We start from the raw sequence: 14,516 nt of genomic DNA, 5'->3' as shown, positions 1-14,516 counted from the left end.
CCCCTCCCCAACCTGCCCCCCCCTCCCCAACCTGCCCCCCCCTCCCCAACCTGCCCCCCCCCTCCCCAACCTGCCCCCCCCTCCCCAACCTGCCCCCCCCTCCCCAACCTGCCCCCCCCCCTCCCCAACCTGCCCCCCCTCCCCAACCTGCCCCCCCTCCCCAACCTGCCCCTCCCCTCTCCCCAACCTGCCCCCCCCCTCCCCAACCTGCCCCCCCCTCCCCAACCTGCCCCCCCCCTCCCCAACTGCCCCCCCCCTCCCCAAGCTGCCCCCCCCTCCCCCTCCCCCTCCCTCCCTCCCCCAATACTCTCTGGGATCAGTGTCCCTCTGGGGAGAGAGTACACCTCCTCCCATGACATGAACAGGGACGTCCGCGCATGTGCGGGAGTCGCGGTCGGTGGGTGCGCGGCAGAGGGCCGGGGGGGGGGGGCAGTTTCCGTGCGGACACTGTTGTCCCTGCAGCCCGGACTGATTAGCCGACGTGCTTCCGGTGTTGGCGCCCGGACGGTTCGGAGCGCTGCACCGGCCCGGCAGCGGCAAGATGGCGCTGAGTTCGGAGCCGGCGGCCGCGGACTGGAGCTGGAGCGCTGCGGTGCGGCCGCTACTCGCCGCCTCTTACTCCACCTTCGAGCCCCGCGACATCCCGCAGCTCGTCAGCTCCGTCATCAACAGGTCAGGGTCAGGGTGAGGCGACGGCGGCGGCTCCCGGGCGGAGCGCGGGCCCCGAGGGGAGGCCAGAGCAGAGAATGCTGCATCATGGCGGCTCGGCCCCGGGGAGAGAGGGAGAGAGGGAGACACAGACACAGCCACAGCCTCCGGCAGCTCTGTGCTCAGTGGCAGCGGGAAGGCGGCGGGACGGGTCGGGTCGGGGGCAGCCACAGCTGTAGCCCTGAGGTGGGGGCGGAGGGGCAGACACCCCCCCCCCCCCCCGGATCCTGTGTGTAACGGAGGGCAGGAGTTTGGAGGCTGCAGCAGGTCCCATGTCGCTCAGTTTTTATTCCGGAATCGTTCTTAATGACTGTAACGTCATGTCAAATAAACACTAAATGCATCAATCCTTCTGATGAGATGTTAAACCAAGTTCCCCTCCGCCTATTAATGACAATAATCCTTGCATTTCATATCTGTAGAGCACCTTATTATGTCTTTGAGACGTCTCAGAGCTCCTCACAGAACATACCGTAAAGTGAATTGACTGCGTATTTTATTGGGGGGCGAAAAGCCTGTTCGGGTGGATGTTGAAGATCCCAATGGCGCTCGCTCTTCAAAAAGGGAAGGGAGTTTCGCTCTCGCTCCCGGTGTCGTGGCCAACGATCTCCCCTATAAAATTGGTCGCTCTCTCCACGGCTGTTTGTGGGACACCGCTGCGCGCAACTGGCTGCCACGTTCCGCCCACAAAATACAGTCGAACCGCTTTACAGTGCATGTATCCCGTGAAGCACTTTGAGGCATCTCAATAACGTGATAAGGCGCAATTTCAAACGCAAGGATTATTATCAGATTGATTTTGTTCCCAGTGGTCTTCTTTCTGCAGGTGACGGATGGATAGCGACCGGATAGTGAGATTTAAGAGGATAGGTTTGGCTCCTTTAAGGTTGAAATTGCTGATTATTTAAATACTTTGATGTCTGGGTGCAGGTGGAGGATAAGATGAAGTGGGTGGAAGAGTTTTCACCCAAAGCTCTCTCCAGATCTTGTGATGTGCACGTTAACCAACAGAGATGTCAAATCAGCTCCTGCAGCAGATTGTGGCAGAATTTTAGGAGTTTTTAAGTAGTCAGGAGTGGTGAAGATTTGGAAGTGAGCTCCTCTGAGCTATGTGAATTGTCTCTTTGCTTTTCAGTGAGAAGCAAATTCTGCATCATGACAAGCAGTACGAACCGTTCTATTCCTCCTTTGTGGCGCTGTCTGCACATTACATCTCCACCGTCTGTGGGCAAAGTGAGTACACAAGTCAGGAAGAGCTAGGAAATGTCTGATGTTTATTTTGTGTTCCATCTTTGGGTTGGCTTGTGTGGTTTGTAGCTGGTGATAAACTCCCCAAATGTGAGATGGAATTCTTGGTGACTGTTGATGGTTCTCTGTCAGTTCCCAGGAATCAGCTGTTGTCGGTCGCGGCTGCGTGTAAAATCCTGATCGAATTCTCATTGATGCGTTTGGAGAACCCAGATGAAGCATGTGCAGTTTCGCAGGTAAAGGTTTACACGTTGTGAGTTGGTCACAGCTTTCTATTGAGACTGGCATCAGTAGCTATACTGTTTTCTCTTTCTCCTCTCCCCTTCATTGTCTGTTGAGCATTTTCTCCTTTGGCAGATGTCAAAGGATTGTGCTCAGGAAACACCAAATATAAACATGGGTCTGAGCGGCTGTGTCTGAAGTAATGTTGGAATATTGTGAATATATAATTTTTGGCCCTCAATTCCTCTCAGAAACACCTGATCCTCTTGATCAAAGGCCTTTGCACTGGCTGCAGCCGCCTGGACCGAACCGAGATCATTACTTTCACAGCAATGATGAAATCAGCCAAACTGCCCATGACGATAAAGACACTGTCAGAAGGTAGGTGCCTGAACTGGAGGTGGGGGGCAGGGAGTCATTTTCATCCTTGGTGGAGTTCTGGAACTCTCTCCCTCAATCTTTCCGCCTTGACCCCTCCCCCATCCCCCCACTTTCAAATCTTGTCTAAAGACCTTCCTTTTTCATTGTGCTTAGGGTCATCTCTTCCCACTGTCTCCCCCTGGCTCGGGGTTAGGCTCCGCCACTGTCAAGTGCTCAGGGACGCTACCCCCTGTGAAGGGCGCTATATAAATGCACTTTGTTGTTGTTATTCCCTGTGGACTCAAGCGAGAGTCTAGGTGCTAGTGTTTCTGATTTGGTGCAATCTTCCTCCCCTCAGTGGAGGATCAGAAGGAAGCTGCCCCAGGAGTGACCCCCGAGACAAGACAGAAGGAAGTGCAAATGAACTTCCTGAACCAGCTGACCTCGGTCTTCAACCCAGATGTATCGGCATCATCCGCCCCCCTCCCGTGGTTCAGGTAGGAAGGACCTGGCGAACCGAGTGCTGTAGATACAGGCGTCAGTCGGCACCTAATTTGAACCCAGATGAAATTTGAAAGCAGTTCTTTTAACTGCTTATTGCACCCAGCAGAGGTCCTGGGGGGGTTTTCCCCTCCTCGGTCCAAATCCCTGATTGTCCAGCGCTTTGGAATGTCCTACCAACATGAAAGGTGCTGTATAAATGTAATTTTGCATTTTATTGTTTCTGCTGTTTTCTGCCACATCGCGTAACCAGCTGATGTAAAATCCTTTTTGTCTATCAGGTGGATGGAGAAAGCAATGAGCAGGCTGTGTCTGACCAAGCTACAGCCATTAAGATGAAGAGTGCGTTTATCACACAGAATGTGTCTAGCCTGCAGGCGTTGGGTAAGTTTGGTCAGGGTCAGAGTTATGGCAGAATTGTTATTTTTGTTGTGTGAAGAGTTCCAGGTGTAAATGTGCAGAGTTGTGCCTAACACAGTGACGGAGCTGACACCTGTGCCACAATTGCACAGAAGCTGGTACCTATTGTGACCAGTCATATAATCATAGAATATTACAACACAGAAGGAGGCCATTCGGCCCATCGTGCCTGTGACAGCTCTTTGCAAGAGCTACTCAGTCACTCCCCTGCTTTCCCCATACCCTTGCAAATTTTTCCTTTTCAAGTAATTATCCAATTTCCTTTTGAAAGTTGTTATTGATTCTGTTTTCTCCACCATAGTTAATGTATTTGGGTTCTGATGGTCTTATGAAGCTTAATAACGCCTCGTCCCCTCCCTTGCCTCCTTCAAGACCCATCTCAAGACCCTCCTCTTCGACCTTGCTTTTGATCTCCCTGCTGCTCCCACCTGCCCTCCACCCTTCCCAGGTCCAAAACTCTGACTGTCCAGTACCTTGGGACGGCCTCCCAACTTGAAAGGCGCTATACAAATGTAATTTTGTTGCTGTTGTTGGTGGTTGACCTTGTTGTTTACATTGCAGCAGCTGGATTTACAGACAAATGTACTTGTGACGACTGGGTTTGTACTTTTGCCGCATCAAACCTGCCTTGACTTTTGTGTTTTTCTTGTAGGAGGCTCTGAGAAGCTGCTGCGTGTCTGTCTAAATCTTCCCTACTTTCTGCGCTACATCAACCGTTTCCAGGACGCTGTCTCCGCTAATTCCTTTTTCATCATGCCAGCCACTGTCGCCGATGCTACTGCTGTGCGGAACGGGTAAGTGTGTGATCTTTATCCTACTGAGCATCACGATGACCCTCATGTTGGCAGCTAATTTGCAGCATTTCCAAACTGGATTTGCTGCATTTATTGCGACTGTGGCCAAAAGCTGATGAATGAACAAAACTTAATTTTGCGAATGTCACGTTACAATTAGTGTAACTATTCCTATTTACTAATAATCGTTGCATTTCAGATATTGCACTATGTCAGCATAGACTATGAGCTAAAAGTCCCGACAAGGGGCTTGAACTCACAACCTCTGACTCCGAGCCAGACTGACGCACTGTTGTGAAGATCACAGATCAGAGTCCAATGTTTGTTCTGAGTTATTGACACATTAGCAAAAAATCATAATTCCTAGTTTGTAGAGATTTTTTGAACGGTTTAATTGTTGCTGTGATTTGTGCTTGTCAAGGAGGACAGTGGTAATTGATCTTGTGACCTCTCTTACTGTACCTGTCAGATTTCTGTCATGTCCGTTCCCCTCTCTGCAGGTTCCATTCCCTGGTTATTGACGTTACAATGGCGCTGGACACACTCTCATTGCCTGTCCTTGAACCACTGACTCCAGCCCGGCTGCAGGACGTGACTGTGCTGGCACTCAGCTGTTTGTATGCAGGTCAGTATAAGGACAAGGGAAGCACTGACTCAGGCACACCATGGCTAGATTACAATGGTCTTGACTATCCTGATTTTGCAATCTGCTTTGCCCTGATTATCAGTTAGCTGCCACATTTGGCCACAGAAGACACCGTCATTGAACTTTACAGTAAAATCCTGTGAAACGCCTTTAGATGTCGTCTTCCTGACATGAAAAGTGCAATATCAGATGAAGGATAATTTCATTATTTTTCGTCAGCAGCACATCACTGTCAGAGAAAGAATTGTTTGCAACAATATTTGAGTTCTTAGAGGTTGAGAAGAACTTTTTCTCTCGGAGGGTTGTCAGGATGTGAGTGGCTGTTAGATTATTGCGTGTCTCTTGCACGAACTGTGTTCTCTCGTCGCCAGGTGTGAGTGTAGCCACGTGTATGGCTATTTTACATGTGGGCAGCAGCCTGCAAGTGCGATCGGGATCAAGTAGTAAAGAGGAAGACTACGAGAATGATGCAGCCACAATCGTCCAGAAATGTGTAAGTGATCGGGGCGGGGGAGGGGTCAGAGCAGTTACCAACCTGAAGGTTTCTATGTGTAATTGATTCTTTTGGCAATTTTATTATTCAGATTTGCTGTGCCAAGGGTCATTAATTAGCTACTCCCAAGTTATCCCAGACCCCTTTTTTCTCTCTGTTTTGCCTGTTTTGTTACAGTTCCCCCCCTTTGTTTTACATCATTAACACCACTTTAACCCATCACACCCTGTCCTATACCCCATTTTCTCCTTTGTCTTCCTTGCCTTGCCTCCCCCCTCTCTGTTAGTCCTTAAAAGTCTCTCCCTCTTAATGCCCTATTACTGACAAAGGGTCATTGACCCGAAACTTTGACTCACTTTCCTTTCTCCATAGATGGTATCTGTCCTGCTGAGTGTTCCCAGTGACTTCTGTTTTTGTCTCCCAAGTTATAATTCGATTACTGTTGTGTTTAGCTATTTTATTGATTCTGAATCTATTTAGTATGCCTGTTTCTGAATGAACCCCTTCCCAGAAGGTTGCTAAGCTAAACTGTCCAGTGTTTCAGACTAGTTATTATTTTGAGGTAGTATTTGCAGTTGTAAATGTTAATCTCTTCATCTGAGTGGAAGGTGAAAAGGACAGTGTGCTAATGACAGATTCTGTTAGCTCCAAAGCTGAGCGATATTCGAGAGGTTTGTGACGATCTGGTTCTCTTATGTAGAACCAAGTAGCTTGGCACTGAGTGCATTCAACTACTGTCAAATAACCTTGTTTGTTTTAACAGCTTGAAATCTATGAGATGATCGGACAAGCAATCAATAGCTCTCGGCGTGCAGGCGGAGAGGTACGAGTCTGAACTGCAGTGGGGGAGGTGGGTGGGGGAACACAGCTTGTGTGCTCGGTGTTGACAGAAACCTTTTTTGAAAATCACGTTTGCATGATTTGATGTCTCTTGTTTGTGCCATGGAATTGCTTTATATTCTCGTGTAACTGTGCCTTGTGTTCGTTCATCAGCATTATCAGAATTTCCAGTTACTTGGTGCTTGGTGTCTGCTAAACAGCCTCTACCTGATCCTGAACCTCAGTCCCACAGCGTTAGCCGACAAGGGGAAGGAGAAGGATCCACTAGCTGCGCTCCGAGTTCGGGACATTGCTGCCCGAGTGAAGGACGGAGCTGGCTCTCCCAAACTTGCTCCAGTTAAAGGGTGAGTAAGTTGCTAAGCATCTTGTTTGATGCTGTTTGTTTGGTTATTTGCATGGATAGTGGCAGGTCATCTGGCATTGCTATATGAAGCTGGTGTGAGGAGCATTGTCCGACTTCTGCGCGTCATTGTCTGAGCTCCAGATGAGGTGCTCGAACAGACAGGAACATTAAACAACAATAATGCCTCGTGTTTACGTGGTGCCCTTCACACAGGTCATGTCTCGGAGCGCTTAGCAATTGAGGAAAAACAATCAAATAAACTTGATTGATGAGTATTCTGTGATGTGTCTGGTTATGTACAGTGGGAATCTTGATGTGTTTTGTCAGGATGACTGCATGTTGTGCAGGACGTTACGCAGTAGCATTAATACAGGTTTGTTGGTCCTCAGACATCAGGGATTTGGAGTCTTGTCTGTGGTCCTGGCAAACCATGCCATAAAGTTGCTGATCTCACTCTTTCAAGATTTGCAAGTAGAAGCTTTGTACCGGGTGAGTGTGGCTCCTGTCAGTGTGGGGAGCGGATGGGGGAAGGGAGAGGAGGCGAGTGCACATGGAGAAGGGAGTGTACATGGTCGGAGGTGAATACAGAGACATATGTGGGGAGGTAGGGGCGGGGCGTGTGTAAAGCGTATCTGAAGGAAGTGAGTGTAAGTAAGGCTTGTGTCTGAATTTTGTGCCTTTTTGAGTTTGAGATCTTTATTCGTGTGTAAAGGGTGGTTGCTCGTTGCGAGGCTGTCTGTCAATCGGGTGCCGTATGCCCAAGTGAGATCATTAACTGGCTTATTTCTGTTTACTTAGGGCTGGACTGGGGATGGGCCACCTGCAGAGCTCAATATCATGGCCCAAAGTTCATCTATACAACGTGTGCAGAGACTGATCGAGTCGGTCCCACTCACCAACTTGCTGTTTACACTGCTATCCACCTCTTACAGAAAGGTAAGTCGTAGTGCTTGGTCTCTGCGTGACCTATTCTTGTTCCAGTCTCTGCGAGTGGGAAGCCTGTCAATGTCACACTGCCTTCTCTTGGCAGGCATGCGTTCTCCAGCGACAACGCAAGGGCTCAGTGAGCAGTGACGTGAGCGCATCCACCGACTCCAACACGTACTACGAGGATGACTTCAGCAGCACCGAGGAGGACAGTAGCCAAGGTACAGTAGCCAAGAAAACTGCAACCAGAACTCACCACACGTACAGGAGGAGTGAGAGTGGTTCAGACATGAAGAGGAATGGGATTATAATACAATCCAAATTACATTTGTGTAGCGCCTTTCACATCGGGAGGATATCCCAATGTGCTGGGATTAGACTAGTTGTCTCCAGTGGGACAAATAGCAGAGCATTCCAAATGTTTGGATCGTGCTTATGGTCACCTTCCTCTCCGCCTGGCTCGGGGGTCAGAATCTGCCACTGTCGAGCATTCCAGGACGCTAGCCCGTGTGAAGGGCGCTATATAAATGCAAGTTGTTGTTGGTGGTGACTTCTCCGTGGTTGTCTTTCTGTACAGATGATGACAGTGAACCGATCTTGGGCCAGTGGTTTGAGGAGACCATCTCTCCCAGTAAAGAGAAGACAGCACCTCCCGCCCCTCCCCCGCCTCCTCCCCTCGAGAGCTCTCCACGACTGAAGAGCCCAAACAAGCAGAGCAGTGGTGAGAATGGCAACATCCTGGCAAGTCGCAAGGATCCAGAGCTGGTTAGTGTAACCCACTTACAAATCACATCGTATCCATCTGTGACAAGGGCTTTTTCTGTCTGTCTCATCCTTGTTAGTGTCCCTCCCTGTCTGCCGCCTTTGATATTGTCGACCACTCTGTTCTTCTCCGTGGCCTCTTCACAGCTCCATCTCATAGTCTGCTCTTGTCTGGTTTGTATCCACCGATGGATTCTCTCCTGCTCTCACCGTTGTCTCGTGCAGAGTTCCTCGGGGCTCTATCCTTTGTCCCTTCCTCTTCAATATTTATGTGCTCCCACTCGGAGATAACTTGCATCCTTCAACGTCCGTCTCAAGAACTTCCTCTGTAACCGTGCCCTTGGCCATGCTCCACCCCTCTTGATTTCAAGCCCCAGCTTGGGGAAAAATCCTTAACTGTCCTACGACTTGGGATGCCCTTCTGACATCACGTGGGCAAATGTAATTTATTGTTTTCCAGTTTCTGAGCCTGGCTTCCAGTATCTTTAATTTCATTACGTCTTCGATGCTGAATTCAAGGAATAACTTTATCCGGAATTACCTGAGTGTCTCTCTGACTGAGCCGCACATGATGACGTTGGCCAGCATCATAAAGGACGTCGACAAGGATGGAACAAAAGGTCAGGAGCTTTGTCTTTGTTGTCCTATTTTTTTTGTCAGGCTCCATGGTGAGCAGAAAACACTTGCATTGCTTCACTCACAATTTGCGCTGCCAACATTGTAAGTCCCAGAAGAATCCATAGGGAAAAAATGTTTTCTTGCATTTTATAATAATGTAATAATAATAATCCTTGCATTTGATATCGCGCTTTTCACGTCTTCTCGGCGTCTCAAAGCGTTTCACAGAATAGACTGTAAAGTGAATTGACTGTATATTTGTGGGCGAAACGCGGCAGCCAATTGCGCACAGCAATGTCCCACAAACAGTCATGGATTGAGTGACCAATTTATTATTGTTTTTTGTTTTGGCGGGATTATTATTATTATATAGAGCCTCATCACGTGGGAAGGACTTCTCACAGCGCTTCACAGGATTTACTGTCAAAATTAAGCCACTATGTATCTGTACGTAAATGTGGCAGCACAATTGCACGCAGCAATGACCCACGAACAGCCATGAAACGAATGACTCATTTTATTTGGGGGATTGGGGGTGGCCTGGACACTAGGAGAGAGAAACTCCCCTTTTCAAATAGTGGGATCTTAATGTCAGGCAGATTGGACCTCAGTTTAACATCTCATCCAAAGCACGGCAACTCTGACAATGCGACACCCACAGCACTGCGTTAGACTTTGTGAGAATCAGCGTGGTCCCTAATATACAAAATGTGTCACAGGGTCGTCGGGTGAGGACTTTGCTGGAGCTTTGTACCACTTCAACCATTCTATGGTGACCTCGGACCTTCCATCACCTATTCTTCAGGTAAGTGGGCAACACTGCGAAGAGCATGGTTTTCTTGCCAATAAACAATGCAGGCTCCTGTAAGCAGGATGGGGAGCAATAGGCATTAATTTGAACAAGATGTTTGGGCTGTCGCAGTGCTGCCCTGTTTCATACCTCCTGCCCGCTTTGCCTCTCTATTGATCTTGTATTGTTACAGCACTGATCCACTTGATTAGTGTTCTCTGTGCTTTTCTCGGTGCTGATCACATGTTGTATTTTACACAGAACACGCTGTTGCAGCAGCTGGGAATAGCTCCTTTCTCAGAGGGCCCCTGGCCTCTCTACATCCACTCCCAGAGCCTCTCTGTGCTCTCACGTTTGCTGCTAATCTGGCAGCACCGAGCCAGTGCCCAGGGGGAACCTGATGTTCCTGAATGTATGAAAGTCTGGGAAAGGTAAGGAATTCATCTTTAATATCTTACGCTTGACATAAAGCAAAAGGAACGTACAAAATGTCGATATTCCAAATCCCTGACTGTCCAGCGCCTTGGCATGTCCTCCCGAGGTGAAAGGCGCTGTGTAAATGTACTTGTTTGATAGAGTAAGGATCAATCAAGCTGAGCTTGTAATCGAATAGCAGGGTCAAACTCCTGTGTGCGCATCTGCACCAAAGAATCCACGATAAATAATAAATTATAAAAAATTATAAAGAAATCAACAAATACATGAAGTGTTTTCCTGGCATTGGATGGCTGAGTATCTGTGGAATTTTCACCAGGTTTATTGGAACATTGAAGCAGAACGCGTTTCAGGGAACGGTGCCAAGTGACTCTGAGGATTTGAACGTCGAACACCTTCAGCTGCTGCTGCTGATATTCCACAACTTCTCAGAGTCCAGCCGTCGCAGCGTGGTCACGCTGTGTATGCAAACAATCATCGAAGTGGCTTCGAAGGCAGAGGGCCAGGCTCGCTGCGTCCCCCTGACACTCGCCAGGCTCCTGCTGGTCTTTGACTACATCGTGCAGCAGTATTCCAAAGCCCCGATATACCTGTTTGAGCAGGTAAGACCACCTGAGCCTGAGGCAGAATAGCTTAGTCCTCATAACTTAGCAGTTACAGCATGCGCCTCGCCAGCAGAGAAAACCTGGGTTCGATTCCCAGGCAGAATGAAACGTTAGGCAAGTTTCTTTACACACCTGCCTCTGTTTTACCTAGCGGTAAGTACAAACCCTGTTGTTAGTCAATTGGCTGATCCCTTTCCGTTGGTAATCATTAAAATAATAATTTTGTCACTCAATCCACAACTGTTTGTGGGACAATTTGCTGCTGCGTTTCACCCACAAAATATTCAGTCAATTCACTTTACTGTATATTCTGTGAAGTATTTTAAGACATAAGGTACTATATCAAATGCAAGGATTATTATAAATGAAGCCCCAAAGCCACAGTGCCAGCTTTTATTGTAACTGCCTCATTCCCTTTTACACAGGAAAGGATTTGCAGTAAATTAACAATGTGTGCAGGAACCTTACACTCGGGTATGAGACTTGCACTGATTGTGTTTCCTTCTTTCTTACCACAGATCCAGTATAATCTGCTGACCCCCCCAATGGGTAATGCTGGGACGCACGACTCCGACAGACGCAATCAGTTGCCACTTTATCACGGATTTAAAGAGGTTGAGGACAACTGGACTAAACACTGTGGGACAGGTATGTGACAGGCACTGGGGCAGGTACAGAGTTGTTAGTGATACAGATATTTGGTAGATACAGAGAAACTCCTCTGGTGGGGGAATCCAGAACAAGGGGGCACCATCTTAAAATTAGACCTGGGCTATTTGGGAGTGAAATGAGGGAGGCGCTTTTTCAACACAAAGGATTGTGGAAATCTGGAACTCTCCCCCCCCCCCCCCCCCCCAAAAAAAAGGCTGTGGATGCTAGACCCATTCAAAATTTCAAGTCTTAGTGGATTGACTTTTGTTAAGTCAGATATCAAGGGATATGGGGCAAAGGGAGGTGATTGAAGTTGAGGTACAGATCAGCCATGATCTCAATAGAATGGCAGAACAGGTTTGAGGGGCTAAATGTCCTACTCTTGTTCCTATGTTTGGAATAGCAGGTTGTGCATACAGGTTAAGAGACAGTGATATGGAGTTTGATTTAAGGTTGCAGAGTGCTGGACTGGATAATTTTGCAAAGATGTGTTCAAGATGGTTTAGTTACAAAGAGGAGGATCGTGTCTGACTCTATAGAAAATGCAGGAAATTTGGGCTAAAGTTGAGATGAAGTGTGGGGTCAAGTAAAGAATCATGAGGTAATTGGTTTCTCTGTGGGTGTCGTTGGGAGGACATCAGCACATGGAGAAAATTAATAGCCGCTGATAAAGGCCTTCGTCACTAATTTGAGATGCTTTCCCCACAGACTCGGTCCCTTTGCCCAAATTCTACAGCATTCTTTCACATGAAACCTCGGCTGATGACATGAGCCGCTTGGATGAGACGGTGAGCAGTGCAGGGGTTTGGGACTTGCTGTAGCTGAATACTGAATCAAGTTAATATTTCGCATCCACTCTTGGAAGTTCTGTGTAGTCTACAGGAACCATTGTATGCCAAATGCATTCTTGTCAAAGACTTGATTTCACTCTTGCCTTTCCTATCGTCCCCACTTTGAATGCTCCAGTTATAAAGACTTCTCCAGCTCTCGCACCCAACTCTATCTAGTCTGCCTCCACCCTTCATTCCAGGACCACTGCTGTCCTGACGGATTGTTTGTCAGACATCAAGTCCTGGATGAGAGCCAATTTTCTCCAGTTGAATGTCGACAAGACTGAGGCCTTCCTGCTTGGCTCTCGCCAGCCCTTACCTCTTTTGATTTCAACTCCCAGTTCGAGCACAAACCCTTGACTGTCCAGCTCCATGAGACATCCTCCTTGACGTGAAAAGTGCAATTTGTCATTGTTATTGTTGAATTTGATGCCGTGACGCCTGATCAGAGTTTACATTTACACTGAGTTACTGCAGTAGCTGATTAATATTTCCCCTTTTCTCCAGATCTGTGATGTTCTGTTCACCAACACGTTAAAGTATGATGACTTGTACGCAGCCCTGATCTGGCTGCTGGCCGCGGGCTCCGAGTTTGATACATTCCGGCGTGAAGAGCAAAAAATTGCAACTCCCCTGGTAATCCACAAACCTGCCAGCCAGCCGTTACACCTCAACACACACCACACACCTGCTGCTGCTTATGATGTTTGTTAAGATTCGTTTATCAAAGCTGTCCCCAAACAGAATAAGTGAAGGACACAGCCTCGAATAGTTATTTGGACTGTAGTTCATGCTTGGAACATCGGGAAATAGATACCGTTCGTTTGGGGGAATTTTATAAACTAAGATTTGGAACTCCATCCCACAGTCCCTTCCCCTCACTCCCTCTCTTGCCTCCTTCGAGGCAAGTCTCAAGACCCTCCTCTTCAACTGTGCCTTCGGCCACCCTCCTGCCCTCTTGATCCCAACCCCTTGCTCGGGTCCAAATCCTGATTGTCCAGCGCCTTGGGATATCCTCCCAACGTGAAAGACGCTGTGTAAATGTCATTTGTTGTTTTGTCTAACTCTGGAACACTCTCCCTCAATCCCTCCGCATTGCCCCCTGTCTCCCCTCTTTCAAATTCCGCCTGAAAACTTTCCTCTTCGACCGTGCTTACGGCCACAACTCCCCCCCACCCCCCCAGGTTGGAGTCAGGCTCCCCCACTGTTAAGTGCTCTGAGACGCCATCCTTTGTGGATGGCGCTATTTAAGTGCACGTTGTTGTTATTAACCAGATTTTTTTTGTGGGTGTGGGGAGAGTGAGAGTTCTGTGGCTGACTTTGGCCTGTGGTTCTAGTTTCAGTCTTAATTCAGGTTTCTCCTCGCTCTGGTTTCTGACTGTTTTCTCACTTCTGTTTCACCCTCAGGAGGCATGTTCCGTGCAATACTATTTCCTGATCTTGTGGAGAATTCTTGGCATTGTGCCACCATCCAAAGCCTACCTGAACCAGCTGGGGATGGATGCGCCTGAACTGAGTAAATGTGATATCCTGCACACCCTACGCTGGTCCTCCCGGCTACGCATCAGCTCCTTTGTCACCTGGATCAAGGTAGGACTTTGCAGACTCCGAGAATAGGGGAACCACGGATAATCATAATGATCCATGTGCTCTGGGACGCTACCCTGCATGGGGGTGCGCTATATAATTGCAAGGTGTTGCAGTTATAATAATAATAATCCTTGCATTTGATATAGCGCTTTTCGCATCTTCTAGACGTCCCAAACCGCTTCACAGAGTATACTGTAAAGTGAATTGACTGTATATTTGTGGGCGAACGCGGCAGCCAATTGCGCACAGCAGCGTCCCACAAACAGTCGTAGATTGAAAATGACCAATTTATTATTGTTTTTGTTTTTTTGGAGGGATTATTATAAGGTGTGTGGAGTAAGGAAACTTGCCCAAAGTTTCGCACTGCCTGGAATTGAACTCAGGTCTCTCGCTTGCAAAGCGAGTGCTCTAACCACTGAGCTACAGGACTCCACAGTTGTCTTTAATATTTAGCCAATTCGTACAACTAAAGCTGATGTGCTGACAAAAAATGCCTTACGTGAAGCGAAGAGGATAATATGCATGGTGATTGAGGTCTGTGTGGAGATTTGCAGTTGGTTTGACTGAGGGATTTTGTTCATGTATTGCTGCAGGGCCACCTGGTGAGTCAGGGGATGAAGCCAGAACATGCTGGCTCCCTCGTGCAGCTGGCCGTCAACAGGTGCAGTTCTGTGAAGTACGATGTAGAGCTCGCAGAGGAGTATATGGCCAGACAGGTGAGGATAAGTGTTGC

The 14,516-nt window shown here is 48.2% G+C and overlaps 1 protein-coding gene across 1 annotated transcript in view; it reads left to right on the top strand.

Annotated features, from left to right (window-relative positions):
• The first annotated feature begins 541 nt into the window (after nucleotides 1–541).
• Nucleotides 542–14,516, top strand: part of ubr4 (ubiquitin protein ligase E3 component n-recognin 4) — a 69,746-nt gene continuing 55,771 nt past the window's right edge. The window contains 24 exon segments of the mRNA XM_042343778.1: nucleotides 542–672; nucleotides 1,844–1,941; nucleotides 2,089–2,192; nucleotides 2,430–2,559; nucleotides 2,897–3,075; nucleotides 3,321–3,423; nucleotides 4,112–4,253; nucleotides 4,754–4,878; nucleotides 5,271–5,392; nucleotides 6,156–6,215; nucleotides 6,386–6,576; nucleotides 6,965–7,064; nucleotides 7,374–7,511; nucleotides 7,606–7,723; nucleotides 8,080–8,267; nucleotides 8,725–8,884; nucleotides 9,602–9,687; nucleotides 9,934–10,103; nucleotides 10,427–10,709; nucleotides 11,231–11,360; nucleotides 12,072–12,151; nucleotides 12,701–12,829; nucleotides 13,601–13,783; nucleotides 14,377–14,499. Of these exon segments, the coding sequence (XP_042199712.1) occupies nucleotides 542–672; nucleotides 1,844–1,941; nucleotides 2,089–2,192; nucleotides 2,430–2,559; nucleotides 2,897–3,075; nucleotides 3,321–3,423; nucleotides 4,112–4,253; nucleotides 4,754–4,878; nucleotides 5,271–5,392; nucleotides 6,156–6,215; nucleotides 6,386–6,576; nucleotides 6,965–7,064; nucleotides 7,374–7,511; nucleotides 7,606–7,723; nucleotides 8,080–8,267; nucleotides 8,725–8,884; nucleotides 9,602–9,687; nucleotides 9,934–10,103; nucleotides 10,427–10,709; nucleotides 11,231–11,360; nucleotides 12,072–12,151; nucleotides 12,701–12,829; nucleotides 13,601–13,783; nucleotides 14,377–14,499 (3,273 nt within the window).

Source organism: Callorhinchus milii, unplaced genomic scaffold (genome assembly GCF_018977255.1).
Source record: "Callorhinchus milii isolate IMCB2004 unplaced genomic scaffold, IMCB_Cmil_1.0 Scaffold24, whole genome shotgun sequence".
In the NCBI taxonomy this organism is placed as follows: domain Eukaryota; kingdom Metazoa; phylum Chordata; class Chondrichthyes; order Chimaeriformes; family Callorhinchidae; genus Callorhinchus; species Callorhinchus milii.
This window is presented reverse-complemented; position numbering and strand designations above follow the sequence as displayed.